This window comes from Heteronotia binoei, chromosome 20 (genome assembly GCF_032191835.1).
Source record: "Heteronotia binoei isolate CCM8104 ecotype False Entrance Well chromosome 20, APGP_CSIRO_Hbin_v1, whole genome shotgun sequence".
Taxonomy (NCBI): Eukaryota; Metazoa; Chordata; class Lepidosauria; order Squamata; family Gekkonidae; genus Heteronotia; species Heteronotia binoei.
Genome location: NC_083242.1, coordinates 34,434,764 through 34,456,744, shown reverse-complemented (window position 1 = coordinate 34,456,744; position 21,981 = coordinate 34,434,764). Strand labels below are relative to the sequence as shown.

The 21,981-nt window shown below is 53.2% G+C and overlaps 1 protein-coding gene across 1 annotated transcript in view; it reads right to left on the bottom strand.

Annotated features, from left to right (window-relative positions):
* ALKBH5 (alkB homolog 5, RNA demethylase) overlaps window positions 1–18,275 on the bottom strand; it is a 29,866-nt gene extending 11,591 nt beyond the window's left edge. The window contains exon 1 of the mRNA XM_060260864.1: window positions 17,139–18,275. Within this exon, the coding sequence (XP_060116847.1) occupies window positions 17,139–17,866 (728 nt within the window). The 5' untranslated portion in view covers window positions 17,867–18,275. The remainder of the gene's footprint in view (window positions 1–17,138) is intronic.
* Window positions 18,276–21,981: the final 3,706 nt, after the last annotated feature.

Genomic DNA, 21,981 nt, shown 5'->3' with positions numbered 1-21,981 from the left:
GAAAGGGAAGATTCTGGGAGAACACTCTCAGCCCCACCCACCTCACAGGGTGTCTGCTGTTGGGGGAGAAGATGTAGGAGATTGTAAGCCGCTCTGAGTCTCTGACTCAGAGAGAAGGGCGAGGTATAAACCTGCAGTTCTTCTTCTCCAAGCCAAGCCAGCCGGGCAGCTTGGAGAACGCATTTAAAGTTAAAGTTGCTTTCTTTCCACCACTCTCTCCCCCCATCTATTTTCCTTCCTTCCTTGCGGCTCTCCAACGTCTGACGTTTATTCTGTGTGCCTCTTACGTTAAGCTAGTTGGGCCACCCCTGTTATAAAGGAAGCCACAGTGCTCCGTTTGCAAGACCTAAGCCAGGCTGTTGACGGCAGGATGCCTTGGAGGGCAGTGATTCATAGGACGGCCATGAGTCAGAAGCCGCTTCTCCCACCGTTCTGTTTATTTGCTTCGTTTACTCCCTGCCTTTCTCCCCTGTGAGTACCCCGAGGTGGCTTACGTCAGTCCCTTTCATTTAAGCCTCACGACGGCCCTGGGAGGTAGGTTAGGCTGAGAGTGAGTGGCAGGCCCCAAGTCACCTAGCCAGCTCCCGCGGCAGAGTGGGGATTCGAACCTGGGCCTCCCAGATCCTAGTTTGATGCTAACCACTACAAACCACGCTGGCGCTCTCAATTCTGACGTGTAGGCAATTTCTGGCGTGTAGAGTGCATTGCGCTGCAGCTGAGTCATGGTGACCCTGTAGGGCAGGGGTGTCAAAGCATGCAGCCCGGGGGCCAAATCAGGCCCCCGGAGGACTCCTATCAGGCCCCTGAGCAACTGGCTGTCATCTGCTTCCTTCTCCCTCTCTCTTGCTTCCTTCTGTACCACAGCTTGCTTTGCCAGGCTCTCTCAGTCGCACAGTAGAGCTACTGAGCCAAGGCTGTCTTCCTTCTATTGGCTGAAGCACCTTCCCCTCCTGGTCCCCTGGGGAAGGAAGGAAAGAGCCAGAGCTTCCTTTGCCCAGTTCCCTGGATCCCTTGGGAGAAATACAAAAAAGCACTTTAAGACCAATGAATGCTAATGTTTTAAACATGTTTTAAGGTTTGGGTTTTTTTTTTTTAAAAAAGGGTCTTTAGTCATGTTTGTCTGAGTTCTTTATAAAGTTTATATCTCTACTACCTAATCTTAGGTATACACGTGGCCTGGCCTGACAAGGTCTCATTTATATCCGATTTGGCCCTTGTAGCAAAATGAGTTTGACACACCTGCCATAGGGTTTTCAAGAAAAGAGACATTCGGAGAAGAAGATATAGGATTTATATCCTGCCCTCCACTCTGAGAGTCTCAGAGCAGCTTACAGTCTCCTATATCTTCTCCGCTGACAACAGACACCCTGTGAGGTGGGTGGGCTGAGAGGGCTCTCACAGCAGCTGCCCTTTCAAGGACAACTCTGCAAGAGCTATGGCTGACCCAAGGCCATTCCTGCAGGTGCAAGCGGAGGAGTGGGGAATCAAACCCGGTTCTCCCAGATAAGAGAGCTCTGGCTGACCCAAGGCCATCCCAGCAGCTGCAAGTGGAGGAGTGGGGAATCAAACCCGGTTCTCCCAGATAAGAGAGCTCTGGCTGACCCAAGGCCATTCCAGCAGCTGCAGGTGGAGGAGTGGGGAATCAAATCCGGTTCTCCCATATAAGAGAGCTCTGGCTGACCCAAGGCCATTCCAGCAGCTGCAGGTGGAGGAGTGGGGAATCAAACCCGGTTCTCCCAGATAAGAGAGCTCTGGCTGACCCAAGGCCATTCCAGCAGCTGCAGGTGGAGGAGTGGGGAATCAAACCCGGTTCTCCCAGATAAGAGAGCTCTGGCTGACCCAAGGCCACTCCAGCAGGTGCAAGTGGAGGAGTGGGGAATCAAACCCTGTTCTCCCAGATAAGAGAGCTCTGGCTGACCCAAGGCCATTCCAGCAGCTGCAAGTGGAGGAGTGGGGAATCAAACCTGGTTCTCCCAGATAAGAGAGCTCTGGCTGACCCAAGGCCATTCCAGCAGCTGCAAGTGGAGGAGTGGGGAATCAAACCCGATTCTCCCAGATAAGAGAGCTATGGCTGACGCAAGGCCATTCCAGCAGGTGCAAGTGGAGGAGTGGGGAATCCAACCTGGTTCTCCCAGATAAGAGAGCTATGGCTGACGCAAGGCCATTCCAGCAGGTGCAAGTGGAGGAGTGGGGAATCAAACCCGGTTCTCCCAGAAAAGAGAGCTCTGGCTGACCCAAGGCCATTCCAGCAGGTGCAAGTGGAGGAGTGGGGAATCAAACCCGGTTCTCCCAGATAAGAGAGCTCTGGCTGACCCAAGGCCATTCGAGCAGCTGCAAGTGGAGGAGTGGGGAATCAAACCTGGTTCTCCCAGATAAGAGAGCTCTGGCTGACCCAAGACCATTCCAGCAGGTGCAGGTGGAGGAGGGGGGAATCAAACCTGGTTCTCCCAGATAAGAGAGCTCTGGCTGACCCAAGGCCATTCGAGCAGCTGCAAGTGGAGGAGTGGGGAATCAAACCTGGTTCTCCCAGATAAGAGAGCTCTGGCTGACCCAAGACCATTCCAGCAGGTGCAGGTGGAGGAGGGGGGAATCAAACCTGGTTCTCCCAGATAAGAGAGCTATGGCTGACCCAAGGCCATCCCAGCAGGTGCAAGTGGAGGAGTGGGGAATCAAACCTGGTTCTCCCAGATAAGAGAGCTCTGGCTGACCCAAGGCCATTCCAGCAGATGCAAGTGGAGGAGTGGGGAATCAAACCCAGTTCTCCCAGATAAGAGAGCTCTGGCTGACCCAAGGCCATTCCAGCAGCTGCAAGTGGAGGAGTGGGGAATCAAACCCGGTTCTCCCAGATAAGAGAGCTCTGGCTGACCCAAGGCCATTCCAGCAGCTGCAAGTGGAGGAGTGGGGAATCAAACCCGGTTCTCCCAGATAAGAGAGCTCTGGCTGACCCAAGGCCATCCCAGCAGGTGCAAGTGGAGGAGTGGGGAATCAAACCCAGTTCTCCCAGATAAGAGAGCTATGGCTGACGCAAGGCCATTCCAGCAGGTGCAAGTGGAGGAGTGGGGAATCAAACCCGGTTCTCCCAGATAAGAGAGCTCTGGCTGACCCAAGGCCATTCCAGCAGGTGCAAGTGGAGGAGTGGGGAATCAAACCCGGTTCTCCCAGATAAGAGAGCTCTGGCTGACCCAAGGCCATTCGAGCAGCTGCAAGTGGAGGAGTGGGGAATCAAACCTGGTTCTCCCAGATAAGAGAGCTCTGGCTGACCCAAGACCATTCCAGCAGGTGCAGGTGGAGGAGGGGGGAATCAAACCTGGTTCTCCCAGATAAGAGAGCTCTGGCTGACCCAAGGCCATTCGAGCAGCTGCAAGTGGAGGAGTGGGGAATCAAACCTGGTTCTCCCAGATAAGAGAGCTCTGGCTGACCCAAGACCATTCCAGCAGGTGCAGGTGGAGGAGTGGGGAATCAAACCTGGTTCTCCCAGATAAGAGAGCTCTGGCTGACCCAAGACCATTCCAGCAGGTGCAGGTGGAGGAGGGGGGAATCAAACCTGGTTCTCCCAGATAAGAGAGCTATGGCTGACCCAAGGCCATCCCAGCAGGTGCAAGTGGAGGAGTGGGGAATCAAACCTGGTTCTCCCAGATAAGAGAGCTCTGGCTGACCCAAGGCCATTCCAGCAGATGCAAGTGGAGGAGTGGGGAATCAAACCCAGTTCTCCCAGATAAGAGAGCTCTGGCTGACCCAAGGCCATTCCAGCAGCTGCAAGTGGAGGAGTGGGGAATCAACCCCGGTTCTCCCAGATAAGAGAGCTCTGGCTGACCCAAGGCCATTCCAGCAGCTGCAAGTGGAGGAGTGGGGAATCAAACCCGGTTCTCCCAGATAAGAGAGCTCTGGCTGACCCAAGGCCATCCCAGCAGGTGCAAGTGGAGGAGTGGGGAATCAAACCTGGTTCTCCCAGATAAGAGAGCTCTGGCTGACCCAAGGCCATTCCAGCAGCTGCAAGCGAAGGAGTGGGGAATCAAACCTGGTTCTGCCAGATAAGAATCCGCACACTTCACCACTACACCAAACTGGCCGTTGCCTGCCTCCTCAAAGCAACCTTGAACTTCTCCAAGCCAAATATTAACTGGGGCCGACCCTGCTTAGCTTCTGGGATCTGATGAGGCCCGGCTGCTCTGAGCCATGTCCTGGTCCACGACAGGTGATTTGTGCCCTGCTCCTTAAGTGTGGGTGCGGAAGGGAGGTGAGAGCAAACCACCTTTGTTCAGCTTATGCTGTGGAAGCGTATGCTTTGAGTCAATTGTGACCGGATGGCACGTTCTTTGGCAAGCCAAAAAAGAAAGACTGACGCGGGAGTCTCCAAGGCAGCGCTAGCGAGATCAAATAGCAGCAACTCAGGTTTCCTCTATTAACGAAACCCGGTTTAACCACTGCGGCTTGTTGCGGGAGTCTGGGTATCGTCGGACGCACGGTTTGGCACACGGCAGGGAGAAGAGATTCCTGGAATCTTAAACGCGTTCCCCTCCAAAGTCTTACAGGGGGAGATATCGTCGAGTACCTTTATGCGATAGACTTTGTACTTGTGGAGTGAATATTCCCGACTCGCTTCATCATACATTGCTTGATTGTTCCATATATCATAATCTCCGCAAGGAACTATCTCGCAAGCTTTCTTTGTCCCCAGATGATGTTGGGATTTATATGCCGCCCTCCACTCCGAAGAGTCTCAGAGCAGCTCACAATCTCCTTTACCTTCCTCCCCCACAACAGACACCCTGTGAGGTGGGTGGGGCTGAGAGCACTCTCACAGCAGCTGCCCTTTCAAGGACAACCGCTTCCGAGCTATGGCTGACCCAAGGCCATTCCAGCAGCTGCAAGTGGAGGAGTGGAGAATCAAACCCGGTTCTCCCAGATAAGAGTCCGCACACTTCACCACTACACCAAACTGGCTCTCCTTTTGCCTTTTGCTAGTGAAGCTTGCAAGTGATATAGAAGCGCTGTTTTGTTTTGGTTTTTTTAGAGGTCACAGATGGACTTCCTGAAACTCTAGAGAGACGCTGCACACCAGTGATTAATTTGAAAAAAATTTATTCCGCTGTTGCAGCTTGCTTGGAATGTCCTCTCTTTGGAAGCATCGGATCTGCCCCAGCTCTGTCCCCTGGGTGAAAAGACCCATTAATTCTCCAAGTAGTTCTGGGATGTAACAGAGAATACTGGCTGTTTTTGTTTCGTTTCCCTACTGCTTAACTCAAGAAGAAGATATTGGATTTATATCCCACCCTATACTCTGAATATCAGAGTGGCTTACAATCTCCTCTACCTTCCCCCTCCCCCACAACGGACACCCTGTGTGGCAGGTGGGGCTGAGAGGGTTCTTACAGCAGCTGCCCTTTCAAGGACAACTCCTATGAGAGCTATGGCTAACCCAAGGCCATTCCAGCAGGTGCGAGTGGAGGAGTGGGGAATCAAACCTGGTTCTCCCAGGTAAGAGAACTCTGGCTGACCCAAGGCCATTCCAGCAGGTGTGAGTGGAGGAGTGGGGAATCAAACCTGGTTCTCCCAGATAAGAGAGCTCTGGCTGACCCAAGGCCATTCCAGCAGCTGCAAGTGGAGGAGGGGGGAATCCAACCCGGTTCTCCCAGATAAGAGAGCTCTGGCTGACCCAAGCCATTCCAGCAGCTGCAAGTGGAGGAGTGGGGAATCAAACCTGGTTCTCCCAGATAAGAGAGCTCTGGCTGACCCAAGGCCATTCCAGCAGGTGCGAGTGGAGGAGTGGGGAATCGAACCTGGTTCTACCAGATAAGAGAGCCATGGCTAACCCAAGGCCATTCCAGCAGGTGCGAGTGGAGGAGTGGGGAATCGAACCTGGTTCTCCCAGATAAGAGAGCTCTGGCTGACCCAAGGCCATTCCAGCAGGTGCGAGTGGAGGAGTGGGGAATCAACCCCGACTCTCCCAAACAAGAGTCCGCGCACTGAACCGATACACCAAACTGGCTCTCTGCTTGTTAATTTCAATCGTTCTTGCTGTACTGTTTTATTTATTGCCTTTATTTAGACCCTGCCTTTCTCTCCGGTTCAGGTCATACTCTTCTCTTCCTTTTTCAAACTACTTTCCCAAGTTGTCATAAGGTTTCTCTAACCTTATGACAACCTGGGTGAGGGAGCTGCGGTTCGGAGGGTGTGAACTTCCATGGTGGAGCTGGAGGCTGAGCCCGGGTTTCCTGACATTCTAACCACTGCACCGCGTTGCCCCTCTTTTTATTCGGCTGTTCCGGGTTTTAAATGTCATTTATGCTTTGCAACCTAATTTAATTGCTTTAGCACGTGGTTAGCTGCCCGACAATCAAGTTTCTGTCTGAAGGGCACGACAAATATAAACAGCAGAGCCTGAAAGGCTTCCTCATTTATGCTTAAAAACAACCCCCCACCCCAAAATAGAGCATTCTGCTTGTAGTCCTCTGAGTGAAAGCATAAAGGCAAGTCTCTCTGTAGGCATTTATACTGGGAATTCTGGGAACTGACGATTCCTAGGAACCGTGAACTCTTCACCAGGGGTGTCAAAATCATTTGCAATGAGGGCCGGATCTGACTTAAATGATACCTTGTTGGGCCGAGCCATGTCAGGTTGGACCGGGCCATGTGTGTACCTATTTAGCAGAAATAGAAATTTTCTAAAGAAACAAATACAAAAATACACATTTTTAAAAAACATAAAACATGCTTAAAATGTAAGCACTTGTTTGTTTTAGATGCTTTCTTTGTATTTCTCCCGTGGGATCCAGGGAACTGGGCAAAGGAAGCTCTGGCTCTTTCCTTCCTTCCCCAGGGTGCCGGGGGAGGGGGGAGGAGCCTCAGCCAATAGAATAGAGGTTTGGCTCAGTAGCTCTGCTGTGTATTGAGAGAGCCTGTCAAAACAAGCTATTCCCCCCCTTCTTCCCTAAGGGAGGAGGCTCAGCCAATGGAGAAAATAGAGGTTTTGTTCTGTAGCTCCTGTGCGATTGAGCAAGCCTGGCAAAGCAAGCTGTGATGCAGAAGGAAGCAAGAGAGAGGGAGAAAGAAGCAGATGGCAGCCAGATTGCTCGGGGGCCTCCTAGGAGCCCTCTGGGGGCCTGATTTGGCCCCTCAAACTTAATGTTTGACACCCTTGCACTAAACACTTGCCTTGGAACCCAAACTGTCTAAAACTGTCCTCAGCGAGGGGATGCTGGTTACAGAAGGTTCCACTGCCATGTTCAAAGCTTTCAAACCCGCTAGAACCCTCATTTGTTATGAGGGCCGGATCTGACATAAATGTGTGTCATAAAATGTAATGCCAGGTAGCAGACATACAAACTTTATAAAGGACACAGAAAACACAATTATTTTTTAAAAAAAACTTAAAACATGCTTAAACAGCACTTGTTGGTCTTAAAGGTGCTTTCTTTGTATCTCTCCCATGCAATCCAGGGAACTGGGTAAAGGAAGCTCTGGCTCTTTCCTTCCTTCCCCAGGGGGAGGAGGATCCTCAGCCAATAGAAGGGAGAGAGGCTTTGCTCTGTAGCTCCTGTGCAATTGAGCAAGCCTTGCAAAGCAAGCTGCGATGCAGAAGGAAGCAAAAGAGAGGGAGAAGGAAGCAGAGGACAGCCGATTGCTCAGGAGCCTGATAGGAGCCCTCCGAGGGACTGATTTGGCCCCCAGGCTGCAAGTTTGACACCCCTGCTCTAGAGCTCGGATGCGCTGGAAGACCCACAGCAGGGTGGGAACAGAAAGCAAAACTAATTTCTTGCGGTCCCACAAATCGCTCTTTTTTGCCCTCCTCACTGCAGCCCTGCGCTGCGTGAAACGTGTAGACTATGTATGCAGAAACCACACCGGAGCACGCAAATGTTCCCTCCGGGCGGCAAGAGCAGCACGGGAGCCGTGCGCTCAAGAACCGAGGGAAAGGAATCAGGGAGCCGTCAGCGGCACAACCGTCTTCTCTGCAGCAGCGCCGTCGGCAAGCCGACCCCTGACAGCTTCTGTGGAACAGAGCTGCGCGGACGAGAATCACTGACCCAGCGGTATTAGGTGCCGCGGGGCTGTAAGCGACACGGCCGCAGCTATTCCAGGCCCTCTTCCCCCTCCAGCCCCCTCATCAGGAGCTGCATTTAGACCTCCCTACGCCCCGCTTACTCTTGACCTGGATGGCCCAGGCTGGCCCAGTTTTCTGCCTCTCGGAAGCGACAACAGGATCGATGCTGGCTAGTGCGTGAACGGGAGGGCCTCCGGGAAATCCAGGGTCGCTCTGCAGAGGCCGGCGATAGCGAACCGCCCCTGTTCGTCTCTGCCCTGAGCTGCACGGCCTACGCCAGCCCGGTCAGGTTCGATCTCAGAAGCGAAACGGGATCAGCTCCGGTTTAGCGCTTGCACGGGGAAACCGCCCAGGAAGTCCAGGATTGCTACACAGAGGCAGGCGACGACGAACCACCCGCTCGTTCCAGCCCTGCCCTGGGCGGCCCAGGCTAGCTCGGTCACGTCTCGTTTCAGAAGCTAAGCAGGATCAGCCCGGGCTGCTACTCAGAAGGGAGGCTGCCGAGGAAGTCCACAGTCGCTCTGCGGAGGCAGGCAATGGAAAACCGCCTCCGTTTATCTGCCCCGACCTCGGCAGGTTTCGGAAGCTAAGTAGGGCACGTGGACAGGAGACCGCCGAGAAAGTCCAGGATTGCCACACAGATGCAAGCGATGGCCAACCGCCTCGGCTCATCTCTCGGCTCGGAAAACTTACGGGGTCACCACGGTCGGCTCACCCAAACTAGGACAAGGGCGGCTAACGGTAGCTCTCCGGATGTTTTTTTTTTTTGCCTACAACTCCCATCAGCCCCAGCCATCGGCCATGCTGGCTGGGGCTGATGGGAGTTGTAGGCAAAAAAAAAAACACCTGGAGAGCTACCGTTGGCCACCCCTGAACTAGGTGGTTGCCTAGGGCGCTGGGAGGGGGATGCCAAATTGGGCTTCCCCCCCCCCCCGGTGTCCAAGACAACCACCTAGTTTGCTTTGCCTCTTCCCCCCCCCCACAAGCCCCCTTCCCTTCCGCCACACTTCCCCCCCCCAAAAAAAAAGCTCGCCACGACAAGGATGGGTCCTACCAGCTTCGAGGCAGCTGCACATTTTTTGAAGCCAGTGTGGGAGGAGGCTTCGCTCCCCCTCACTTCTGGTTCCGAAACAGAGGGGGGAGAAGGCTCTTCCCATGCTGGCTCCAAAGAACGCCCGGCTCGTCATGGAGGGGAGGCGCGTGTGACGGCAGAGGGAGGGTGGGAGGCAGTGCCAGGTAGGGAGCCTGCCTGGGATGCACCCTAGGGCCGATGCTGGGGGTCACCGTAATCTGGCTGGGCCTTGACAGCTCTTTCCGCCGCTGCCACTCCCCCCTCCCTGACGAGGTTTCCAGTTTCGCCATCCGCGTGCTGGGAAGGCATCAACGAGTCAAGCTCGCCTGGGACATGCTGGACGCTCACTCCCTCCACTGGCCGCCCTGACTCCCTTTGCCCCCGGGGCCCACCCCACTTGGGCAGGGGACTTCGGTCAGGTTCGCGCCTAAGAGCTTCCAGCTGCTGTTCTGCTGCCAGCAGCTGGGAAGCTCCTCTGAACAGCAGGAAAACAGCCAGACTTGAGCCCAGAAGTGCCTTAGAGACCAATGAGCTGGGGGGGGAGGAGGGTTTGTAGCAGGAACTCATTTGCATATTAGGTCACACCTTCCCGATGTAGCCAACCCTCCAAGAGCTTAAGAGAGCCAGTTTGGTGCAGTGCGTGGACTCTTATCTGGGAGAACCGGGTTTGATTTCCCACTCCTCCACCTGCAGTTGCTGGAATGGCCTTGGGTCAGCCATAACTCTTGCAAGAGTTGCCTTTGAAAGGGCAGCTTCTGTGAGAGCCCTCTCAGCCTCACCTAACTCACAGGGTGTCTGTTCTGGGGGAGAGGTAAAGGAGATTGTGACCACTCTGAGATTCAGAGTATAGGGCAGGATATACATCCAATACCTTCTTCTTCTTACAGGGCTCTTTGTACTGGGCCTACTCTAAGCTCCAAGAGGATTGGCTACATCAGGGTGTGTGCAGAGGAGTTCTTGTTCCAAAAAAAGGAGCCCTGAAATTGAGATTTTTCTGGGTATGGGCTACTAAGAGGCATAGCTCCCTTCCTCAGATATCTGCTCTGGGAACTTTAGCTCACATCCTGGAAACTTCGTTGGCCTCTAAGGCTCTCCAAGACTTGAACCGAGCAGCTCTCCCTCTCCAGAACTGGTGATGTCGTGTCCCTACAGTCAACTGTACCGGGAAAGTCAGGGGAGTTGGAGGAGGGGAAACAACGGAGCCTAGTGAGCGGCTGTCCGCGTTACGAGGCAGAAATGACCCTGGGCCACAGAACGGGCTCCGTGCCAGCTAAGCTCTGCCCGCCCCCTATGGCTCATACACGCCGCTGCATGATGGGAGTAACCTGGTTTGTGTAAGGCAAACATTGCATGTGGGTTTGGGGCAGCCGCAGTTTTCTCTTATCAGCCAGACTCAACCCACTTTGCTAGCACAACGCGTCAGACGTGATTTCATTTCAAGAGCAGCGGCTCCCCGGGAGTTCTCTCGGCACCCTTGTGTCTGCGGAAGCATTTAGTTCAGGGGTGTCAAGCATGCAGTTTGAGGGCCGAATCAGGCCCCCGGAGGGCTCCTATCAGGCCCCTGAGCTTTCTTTCTGCCATCCGCTTCCTTCTCCCTATATCTTGCTCCCTTCTCCCTCTCTCTTGCTTCCTTCTGCATAACAGCTTGCTTTGTAAGGCTTGCTCAATTGCACAGGAGCTACAGAGCAAAACTTCTGTTTTCTCCATTGGCTGAAGCACCTCCCTTGGGGAAGAAGGGGCGAGGAACAGCTTGCTTTGCCAGGCTCTCTCAATTGCACAGCAGTGCTCAAAACTTCTGTTTTCTCCATTGGCTGAAGCTCCTCCCTTGGGGAAGAAGGGGCGAGGAACAGCTTGCTTTGCCAGGCTCTCTCAATTGCACAGCAGAGCTACTGAGCCAAGCCTCTCTTCCTTCTACTGGCTGAGGCTCCTCCCCTCTGCAGTCCCCTGGGGAAGGAAGGAAAGAGCCAGAGCTTCCTTTGCCCAGTTCCCTGGATCCCACGGGAGAAATACAAAGAAAGCATCTTTAAGACCAATGATTGCCAACATTTTAAGCTTGTTTTTTAAAAATATATATATTTATGTTAGTCTGTGTTCTGTACAATATTTATCTCTGCTACCTAATCTTAAATAGGTACACATCTGGCTCAGCCCAACACGGCTTGGCCCACTCTGACGTGCCCCGGCCCGACAAGGTCTCATTTATGTCAGATTCAGCCCTCATAACAAATGCGAAGAGAAAGAGGCCTCCACACCTGGGCGCATGAGAAACCTCACAGGTCACCTGGTGGAGTAACGTAACGCACGTAAGGAACTTTGGCGGTAACGTTTTAGCTCTCGCTGTGCTTTATTATTCATGCGCTCGTACTCTGGTGTGCAGCTGCACCAGCCCCGAGAACGAAAGAGAGAGAGAGATGCCTTCCAGGGCTGGCGGGGTGATCGCCTTACACACTGAAGCCGGGGATCGCGTTACCCTCAAACGGCCTTTCGGACTGGCAGAGGCGTTCGCTCCTCCGGCCGGGGGGGGGGGGGGAGACAAGTTGCTCGCCCTCCCCTTTGCCACGGCAACGCCGAACACCTCAGGGACGTTTGACTCATCCTGGCTGAGAACCGGATTTTGGCTTAAGAGACTATAAATATGGCCCAGTCATGAGCTTACCCTGAGCCCACATCTCATGCCCTTTCAGACCCGGGGCTCCTGGAAAAGGGTGTGGCCCCAGAAGCACGAGTAGCCGCTAGCAATGTGGGTGCGCCTTTATAATTTGAGTTTGGTGGGGGGGAGAAACAGGTGCTCCAAAACTGGGAGAAAGGGGAGGGGGGGCTTTCAGAAAACTGTAGTACGTTGCATTCCAGAACGCCAGCTTTAGCCTTGGTGCTCATGGGAGCTACCTTCCAGAGGTCTTTCCAAATTACTCAGTGTGCCAAGAACTCATGGAATATTCCACCCTAAGGCATTACCGGAGAGGGCTTAAAAGAAAAAAATGTTCTAAAAGATGCCGCACATCAAGTCGAAAACAGAAAAAATAAGCCACCCGCCGCCCACAGCTTGCGAAAAGAGGCCTCCACACCTGGGCGCATGAGAAACCTCACAGGTCACCTGGTGGAGTAAAAAAAAAAGCCCAAACGGTTTAAGGCAGGGGTGTCGAACTCATTTGTTATGAGGGCCGAATCGGACATTAATGAGACCTTGTCAGGCCGGGCTGTGTCGAGCCAGGCCACGAGTGCTCCTATTTAAGATTAGATAGCAGAGAGCCAGTTTCGTGCAGTGGTGAAGTGTGCAGACTCTTATTTGGGAGAACCGGGTTTGATTCCCCACTCCTCCACTTGCAGCTGCTGGAATGGCCTTGCGTCAGCCATAGCTCTCTTATCTGGGAGAACCAGGTTTGATTCCCCACTCCTCCACTCGCACCTGCTGGAATGGCCTTGGGTCAGCCAGAGCTCTCTTATCTGGGAGAACCAGGTTTGATTCCCCACTCCTCCACTCGCACCTGCTGGAATGGCCTTGGGTCAGCCAGAGCTCTCTTATCTGGGAGAACCGGGTTTGATTCCCCCATCCTCCACTTGCACCTGCTGGGATGGCCTGGCGTCAGCCATAGCTCTCTTATCTGGGAGAACCGGGTTCGATTCCCCACTCCTCCACTTGCAGCTGCTGGAATGGCCTTGGGTCAGCCAGAGCTCTCTTATCTGGGAGAACCGGGTTTGATTCCCCACTCCTCCACTTGCAGCTGCTGGAATGGCCTTGGGTCAGCCAGAGCTCTCTTATCTGGGAGAACCGGGTTCGATTCCCCACTCCTCCACTTGCAGCTGCTGGAATGGCCTTGGGTCAGCCAGAGCTCTCTTATCTGGGAGAACAGGGTTTGATTCCCCATTCCTCCACTTGCAGCTGCTGGAATGGCCTTGTGTCAGCCAGAGCTCTCTTATCTGGGAGAACCGGGTTCGATTCCCCACTCCTCCACTTGCAGCTGCTGGAATGGCCTTGGGTCAGCCAGAGCTCTCTTATCTGGGAGAACAGGGTTTGATTCCCCACTCCTCCACTTGCAGCTGCTGGAATGGCCTTGGGTCAGCCAGAGCTCTCTTATCTGGGAGAACCTGGTTTGATTCCCCACTCCTCCACTTGCAGCTGCTGGAATGGCCTTGGGCCAGCAAGAGCTCTCTTATCTGGGAGAATCGGGTTTGATTCCCCACTCCTCCACTTGCACCTGCTGGGATGGCCTGGCGTCAGCCATAGCTCTCTTATCTGGGAGAACCAGGTTCGATTCCCCACTCCTCCACTTGCAGCTGCTGGAATGGCCTTGGGTCAGCCATAGCTCTCTTATCTGGGAGAACAGGGTTTGATTCCCCACTCCTCCACTTGCAGCTGCTGGAATGGCCTTGGGTCAGCCAGAGCTCTCTTATCTGGGAGAACCTGGTTTGATTCCCCACTCCTCCACTTGCAGCTGCTAGAATGGCCTTGGGTCAGCCAGAGCTCTCTTATCTGGGAGAACCAGGTTTGATTCCCCACTCCTCCACTTGTAGCTGCTGGAATGGCCTTGGGTCAGCCAGAGCTCTCTTATTTGGGAGAACAGGGTTTGATTCCCCACTCCTCCACTTGCAGCTGCTGGAATGGCCTTGGGTCAGCCAGAGCTCTCTTATCTGGGAGAACCTGGTTTGATTCCCCACTCCTCCACTTGCAGCTGCTGGAATGGCCTTGGGTCAGCCAGAGCTCTCTTATCTGGGAGAACCGGGTTTGATTCCCCCCTCCTCCACTTGCACCTGCTGGGATGGCCTGGCGTCAGCCATAGCTCTCTTATCTGGGAGAACCGGGTTCGATTCCCCACTCCTCCACTTGCAGCTGCTGGAATGGCCTTGGGTCAGCCAGAGCTCTCTTATCTGGGAGAACAGGGTTTGATTCCCCACTCCTCCACTTGCAGCTGCTGGAATGGCCTTGGGTCACCCAGAGGTCTCTTATCTGGGAGAACCTGGTTTGATTCCCCACTCCTCCACTTGCAGCTGCTAGAATGGCCTTGGGTCAGCCATAGCTCTTTTATCTGGGAGAACCGGGTTTGATTCCCCACTCCTGCACTTGCAGCTGCTGGAATGGCCTTGGGTCAGCCATAGCTCTCTTATCTGGGAGAACAGGGTTTGATTCCCCACTCCTCCACTTGCAGCTGCTGGAATGGCCTTGGGTCAGCCAGAGCTCTCTTATCTGGGAGAACCTGGTTTGATTCCCCACTCCTCCACTTGCAGCTGCTAGAATGTCCTTGGGTCAGCCACAGATCTCTTATCTGGGAGAACCGGGTTAGATTCCCCACTCCTCCACTTGCACCTGCTGCAATGGCCTTGGGTCAGCCAGAGCTCTGGCAGAGGTTGTCCTTGAAAGGGCAGCTGCTGGGAGAGCCCTCTCATCCCCACTCACCTCACTGGGTGTCTGTTGTGGGAGAGGAAGATAAAGGAGATTGTGAGCCACTCTGAGATTCGGAACAGAGGGCGGGATATAAATCCAATATCATCATCATTTAAACTTTATAAAGGACACAGATATACAAAATTAAAGTTTTTTTTAAAAAAAACCCCTTAAATCATGCTTAAAACATTAGCACTTGTCGGTCTTAAAAGCAGCTTTCTTTGCATCTCTTCCATGGGATCCTGGGAACTGGGCAAAGGAAGCTCTGGCTCTTTCCTTCCTCCCCGGAGGACCAGGAGGGAGAGGGGCCTTGATCAATGGAGAAAGGAGAGGTTTTGTTCTGTAGCTCCTGTGCAATTGAGCAAGCCTTGCAAAGCAAGCTGTGATGCAGAAGGAAGCAAGAGAGAGGGAGAAGGAAGCAGACAAGAGCCAGTTGCTCGGGGGTTTGATAGGAGCCCTCTGGGGGCTTGATTCAGCCCCCGGGCCACATGTTTGACACCCCCTGGTTTAAGGCTTTGAGAACAGACTTCCCCGACCCCTATGCAGGCTGCTATTCCTTTATTATATTTAATCAATTAAAACTATAAATTTTTGTCAAGGGTTAACCAAATCTGCATGCTTATTTGGTTCCACAGCAGTTCTACCAAGGAGCAGGAAAAGGAGGAGGAGGAGAAGATGACGACTACAGATTTATACTCTGCCCTTCTCTCTGAATCAGAGTCTCAGAGCGGCCTACAACCTCCTTTATCTTCCTCCCCCCCCCCCCGCAACAGATACCTTGTGAGGTAGGTGGGGCTGAGAGAGCTCTCCCAGAGACTGCCCTTTCAAGGACAACTCCTACGAGAGCTATGGCTGACCCAAAGCACATTCCAGCAGCTGCAAGCGGAGGAGCGGAGAATCAAACCCGGTTCTCCCACATAAGAGTCCGCACACTTAACGGCTACACCAAACTGGCAAGGACCTGTATGGTTCATAAAGCTACAGAGAGTTCCCGTCCATGAAACATGCAGAACTTTCGTTCACGGCAAGCTGAACTCTAAACTTATTGTTCTTGTTTATGGGCCGTTTCAACCCCACTACTCTGGTTTTGAAACTTCCTGCCCCTGGGGAAGCCTTCCTACGTGAAACCTTATCTGCTGGGAAACCTGTGAGCGCGGCTGAGGATTCTGACGCACCTGCGTCTTGGCTCCTGCTGGAACGAAATCTAGAAGGGATTCCAGATCCCGCTTCAACCGCGCAGAAGATTGGCGCTGCCTTTTGAGGGAAAGCTAGCTATAATTACATGTCTCCTGGCGGAGGTGCCCTGATTAGGTTCCGAGGCACTCCAGGAGTTCCCAGAATTCTGTTTGGGAAAGCAGCTGGACTGGTCAGCTGGGAAGTACTTCTGTAGTTGCATAAGGCGGTGTGGACCATGAAAGCAACCGGTTCCTAAAAGATCTCCAAACTCATTGCACGAGTCAATGCTATTTGGGAGACCTGAGGATAAACGCTAACATGGATGAAGAGAGCGTTAACTCTTGAAAGATTATATTGTATTTACTGTCTTGTTTTATCTTGAGCTTAAGACCATTGGTCAAAGAAGCTAATACACGGGTGTCAATCATGCACTTTGGGGGCCGAATGAGGTCCCTGGAGGGCTCCTATCAGGCCCCCGAGAAACTGGCTGTCATCCACTTCCTTCTGCATCACAGCTTGCTTTGCAAGGCTTGCTCAATTGCACAGGAGCTACAGAGCAAAGCCTCTCTTTTCTCCATTGGCTGAGGCTCCTCCCTTGGGGAGGAAGGGGGAAGGAATAGCTTGCTTTGCCAGGTTCTCTCAATCACACAGCAGAGTTACTGCACCAAGCCTCTCTTGGCTGTGGCTCCTCCCTCCCAGCCTCCTAGGGAAGGAAGGAAAGAGCCAGAGCTTCCTTCCCCCAGTTTCCTGGATCCCATGGAAGAGATACAAAGAAAGCATCTTTAAGACCACTGCTAACATTTTAAGCATGTTTTAGGTTTTTTAAAAAAATATATTTTTGTCTGTGTTCTTCATAAAATTTATATCTCTGCTACCTAATCTTAAATAAAAAGGTAAAGGTAGTCCCCGTGCAGGCACCAGTCGTTTCTGACTCTGGGGTGACGTTGTTTTCACAAAGTTCTCAAGGCAGACTTTTTACGGGGTGGTTTGCCATTGCCTTCCCCAGTCATCTCCACTTTCCCCTCAGCTGGGTACTCATTTGACCGACCTTGGAGGAACGAAAGGCTGAGTCAACCTGGAGCCGACTACCTGAGCCCAGCTTCCGTCGGGATCGAACTCAGGTCATGAGCAGAGAGCTCTGACTGAGGTACTGCAGCTTTACCACTCTGTGCCACGGGGCTCTTAAACAGGCACACACATGGCCCGGCCCAGCCCAACAAGGTCTCATTTATATCAGATCTGTCCCTCATAACAAATGAGTTCAACACCCAAGAGTTAACAAATAAAAGGGAAAAAAGGAAAGATTATACCATGAAAATCTTGCTGGTTTCTTTAGCTGCTACTGGACATGAACCTAGCCGCAAAGACTACCCAAAATCAGGCATTTGCCAGAGGGAATCACACAGCCCGCCTGTTCCTCTTGAAACACCCGCAAAGGGTCAGAGCCGCAAAGGTAGCTCGGTTACCTGAGCACGGTGACGCTCCCTCTCCTCACGGGCAGGAAGAAGACCGGCTCGGAGACCCGGATGGGCTTAAACTGGAACTTGCAGCCGAAGCAGAGGGCCGAGTCGCTGAAGAAAGACACGGAGACGATGGGCCGCTCGAAGATGTGGATGGGGTCCACGTGGGAGACGATGCAGCCCCCCGGCTGGTAGTCATTGATCACGGCGCTATTCACAAAGCCCTCGGGGATGACCTGGTGCTCCACCAGCCGCTGGATGACGAGGTCGTGAACCCACTCGGGGATGACGTCCACCTCCCCTCGGGGGTACAGCCGCTCCTGGCCGGGTCCCCGCCGCTGCAGCTGAGACCCGTACGTGTAGCCCTCCCCGAAGAAGTACTTGTTCCGGAGAGGGGCCCTGTCCACCGTGTGCTCTTTGTAAAGCCCCTTCTCGGCCCGGGAGACCACCTCGTCGATGCGGGCTTCGATCTTGGCGCACTCCTCGGGGCTGAAGAGGCGGAACTGCCGAATGCCGCTCTTCACTTTCTGGGCCTCCTCCTCCTCCCGCCGGCGCTCCTCGCAGTCGCTGGGCTCTGAGTCAGAGTCCTTGCGGTACTTGCGCTTGGCGGAGCCGCCGGTGGCGCCGTAGGGGGGCTCAGCGAGGTCCCGCTGGCTGCCGCTTTTGTAGTTGTCCCGGTAAGGCATCATCGATTTCAGCTTCTCTCGCAGGTCAGTGTAACCGCTCCCAGCCATGGCGAGGTTGCGGGTTGCCTTGGCCTCCTCTACCGAACTCCACGGCGCACGGGGCGTTCGGCTGGTGAGCAAGAAGCGCCGCTGCCGTTCATGGCATTGTCTGTCCCGGCGAAATCGTCTCCGAGGTGGAAATAAGAAACAGAGGAAATCCTAGACCTGAACTTCCCAGGGCTGGGAAAAAGCCAATGCAGCTGCCTTTCCCGACGGGTAAAATGCTCCACTCTTCTGAGATATGCCTCACCCCCCACCCCTGGAGTAGGGGCAAGGGGTTTTAGGCCTTCGGGAGACCCACGGAAAATATTACAGGTGTCTTCCAGGTGCCTGAGAAGCAGACGGCTTAGCCCGTGGTCTCGATACGCGGCGGCTCCAAATTCACTCCCCGGACGTATACAAGGACGACAAAGTGCATTTCACCTGCAAAAAGAGTTACAACGTTGGATGAAGCGGATCAACTTGGAGAAGGGATGAAGCTGAAACTCAGACCTTGATATGACCCCCTCCCTTCGATTAACAGAAAGCCCAATTGTGGGGATGAAACTGACCCACCTTGTGTAACTAAGCATCCATAACCCTCTCCCTTCGTAAGAACATAAGAGAAGTCATGTTGGATCAGGCCAATGGCCCATCCAGTCCAACACTCTGTCACACAGAGAAACCATGTGGCATCAGGAGGTCCACTAGTGGGGCCAGGACACTAGAAGGCCCCCCCCCCAATATTTGATGAAGAAAACTTTAAGAATATAAGAAAAGTGCTGATGGATTAGACCAGTGAGGGTCCACCTAGTCCAGCATCCTGTCTCACACAGTGGCCAACCAGTTCCTCTGGAGGGCCAACAACAGGGCAGAGAGGCTGAGGCCTTCCCCTGAGAAGAACCTCAGAACAGCCCTGCTGGATTAGACCAGTGAGGGTCCACCTAGTCCAGCCTCCTCTCTCACACAGTGGCCAAACAGTTTCTCTGGAGGTCCAGCAACAGGGCACAGAGGCCAAGGCCTTCTCCTAAAAAGAATGTAAGAAGAATGCTGGATTTTGACCAGTGGTCCATAGAATTATAGAGTTGGGGGAGGGACGGTGGCTCAGTGGTCGAGCATCTGCTTGGTAAGCAGAAGGCCCCAGGTTCAATCCCCGGCATCTCCAACTAAAAAGGGTCCAGGCAAGCAGGCGTGAAAAACCTCAGCTTGAGACCCTGGAGAGCCGCTGCCAGTCTGAGTAGACAATACTGACTTGGATGGACCGAGGGTCTGATTCAGTATAAGGCAGCTTCACTTGTTCGTATGTTCCCAGGGTCATCTAGTCTAGCATCCTATTTTATTTATTTAAATATAATTTCAGTTTATACACTGCCCTTCCCTGAGTTCACAGGGCTCAGAATGGCCAACCAGTTCCTCTGGAGGGCCAACCACAGGGCAGAGAGGCTGAGGCCTTCCCCTGATGTTGCCTCCCGGCTCTAGGATTGAGGTTTAGTGCCTCTGAATGTAGAGGTTCCTCTCAGTTACCCTGGCTGCTAGCTTGAACTCTTGAAAGCAATGCAGGCCGACACGGCTACCCTCTGAAGCCCTCTACCCAACCAATTTCTCTCCTACAATCCAGGCTGTGCCACAGAAGAAATCTCCCCTCCTCCCTTCCGTCAACTTCCAGACGAGTTCCCATTTAACAATCCGCTCTCAACCGCCCCCCAGTTGGGAAACAAAGAAGAGAAGCACCCTGCTAACTGAAAGCAGAGTAAATGTCTTTTTTAAAAAAAAATCACTTGAGAAAGGAAGAAAAGAAACAGGACAGCGGCAGAGAACTGCCCAACTTCTCCGGAACAGGAACGAACAGAGGCCCTCGGGGCTAGCTTTGCAGAATGTGTGTCGGAATAAGAACCTTGCCGTCTTCAGCCCTGTAGCTACCCTCTCAAGGAGAACTCCGGGTTCTTCCCTCCCAGTCTGGCGAGAAATGGATAAAAGGAAGCATAACAAAAAAAACCCCGCAAAAGCAAAGTTCCTGCTTCAGGGATAACAAAAGGCCGTCAATCCTACTCCACGCATACCGCTTGTTCCTGGTGGGAAGTCCCAGCCATTTATTTTCAAGAAGGAGAAGAAGAACCTACTCACGCTAATTGTAGGGGGGGATGCAATATACAAGCCCACTCTTCTGCCCCCCCCCCCAAGGATCAAATCCCCCCTGCCATACCTAAAAAAGAGGAGAAACTGTCTACTCACACCCCACACATGCGTCACGAAGGAAGGGAGCACAAAGAGAAACCCCAAAGTTGTGTAGTGTCACTTGGAGCATGGAAAGCAAAGGTTCAGCCCCCTGCTCCGACACATACCTTACTGAAGAAGAAGACGACTGCAGATTTATACCCCGCCCTTCTCTCTGAATCAGAGGCTCAGAGCGGCTTACAATCTCCTATATCTTCTCCCCCCACAACAGACACCCTGTGAGGTGGGTGGGGCTGAGAGTGCTCTCACAGCAGCTGCCCTTTCAAGGACAACTCCTTGGAGAGCCAGTCTGGTGTAGCGGTTAAGCGTATGGGCTCTTATTTGGGAGAACCGGGTTTGATTCCCCACTTCTCCAATTGCACCTGCTGGAATGGCCTTGGGTTAGCCATTAACATATGAAGCTGCCTTATACTGAATCAGACCCTTGGTCCATCGAAGTCAGTATTGTCTTCTCAGACTGGCAGTGGCTCTCCAGGGTCTCAAGATGAGGTTTTTCACACCTATTTGCCTGTACCCTTTTTTGGAGATGCCAGGGATTGAACCTGGGACCTTCTGCTCCCCAAGCAGATGCTCTACCACTGAGCCACCGTCCCTCCCCAAGAGCCATGGCTCTTGAAAGAGTTGTCCTTGAAAGGGCAGCTGCTGTGAGAGCCCTCTCAGCCCTGCCCCCACCTCACAGGGGGTCTGTTGTGGGGAGAGAAGATATAGGAGATTGTAAGCTGCTGAGTCTCTGACTCAGAGAGAAGGGCGGGGTATAAATCTGCAGTTCTTCTTCTTCTGTGATAGCTATGAGTAACCCAAGGCCATTCCAGCAGCTGCGAGTGGAGGAGTGGGGAATCAAACCCAGTTCTCCCATATAAGAGAGCTTTGGCTGACCCAAGGCCATTCCAGCAGCTGCGAGTGGAGGGGTGGGGAATCAAACCCGGTTCTCCCAGATAAAAGTCCGCACACTTAACCACGACACCAAACTGGGTAGCCTGGGGTCCAACCCCCCCTCCCTCCCCACAACTCTCAGCCTAACCTAGGCTAAAACGGGGAAGGATTCCTGGCTGGCTTTAGGACTATCAGTCCTTCTTGTCCTCACCTACTTCAACAGGGAAGTTGTTCCTGTACCTTATTTCATCCTCACATCGCAGACCTTCCAGGGGAGGCCGGCGCTTCATCTCACCCTAGCCTACCTCACGAGGCTGTTGGAAGAACAGCTGAAATTAAAGCATCTCTGAGGTGGACGGAAGGTCCCAGATTCAACCCCAAGCATCTCCAGGAAAAAAGGAACAGGCAGGCAGGAAGGGGAAAGGGCCCAACCTAGGACCCCGGAGAGCCGCTGCCAGTCCCAAGTAGGAAATGCTGTCCTTCACAGACAAAATTACCCGATTCAGTATAAGGCAGCTTCATATGTATATGATAATGACAAGCATTTTTAAAAAGGGGGGGGGGCACCTGGGTCTATCACTGTGGCTCACCTTAACCTACCTCACAGGGTTATTGTGAGGATAAAACGAAGCAAGACCCTTCCAAGTTGGGGTGGGTTAGGGTTAAGGTTAGGAGGTCCTCACAGACGTCCTCGCAGGGCTGTCGTGAAAATAAAATAAAAAGAACACTGAGCACAAAGCTTCCTGGCTGGCCTCAGGCCCATCGACCTGTCCTACTGTGCAAGGCCGTTGTGAGGGTAAAACGAAGCAGAGAAGAGCCGCGAGCCTTAACTGTGCAGCTGGGAGCCAGTCCCTCTCTCTGCCTGGTCTACCTTGCAAGGCTGTTGGAAGAATAAAACAGAGGAGACTCTTACCTCTCACACACACCACGCGGGGCTCTTTAAGAGCAAAAATGTTTCCTTAAAAATGTTATAGGTGAAATAAACTCTTTTTCCTCCGCTTCAGGAAGGGCTTATTGAAGGGACCCAAGAGAAAGAG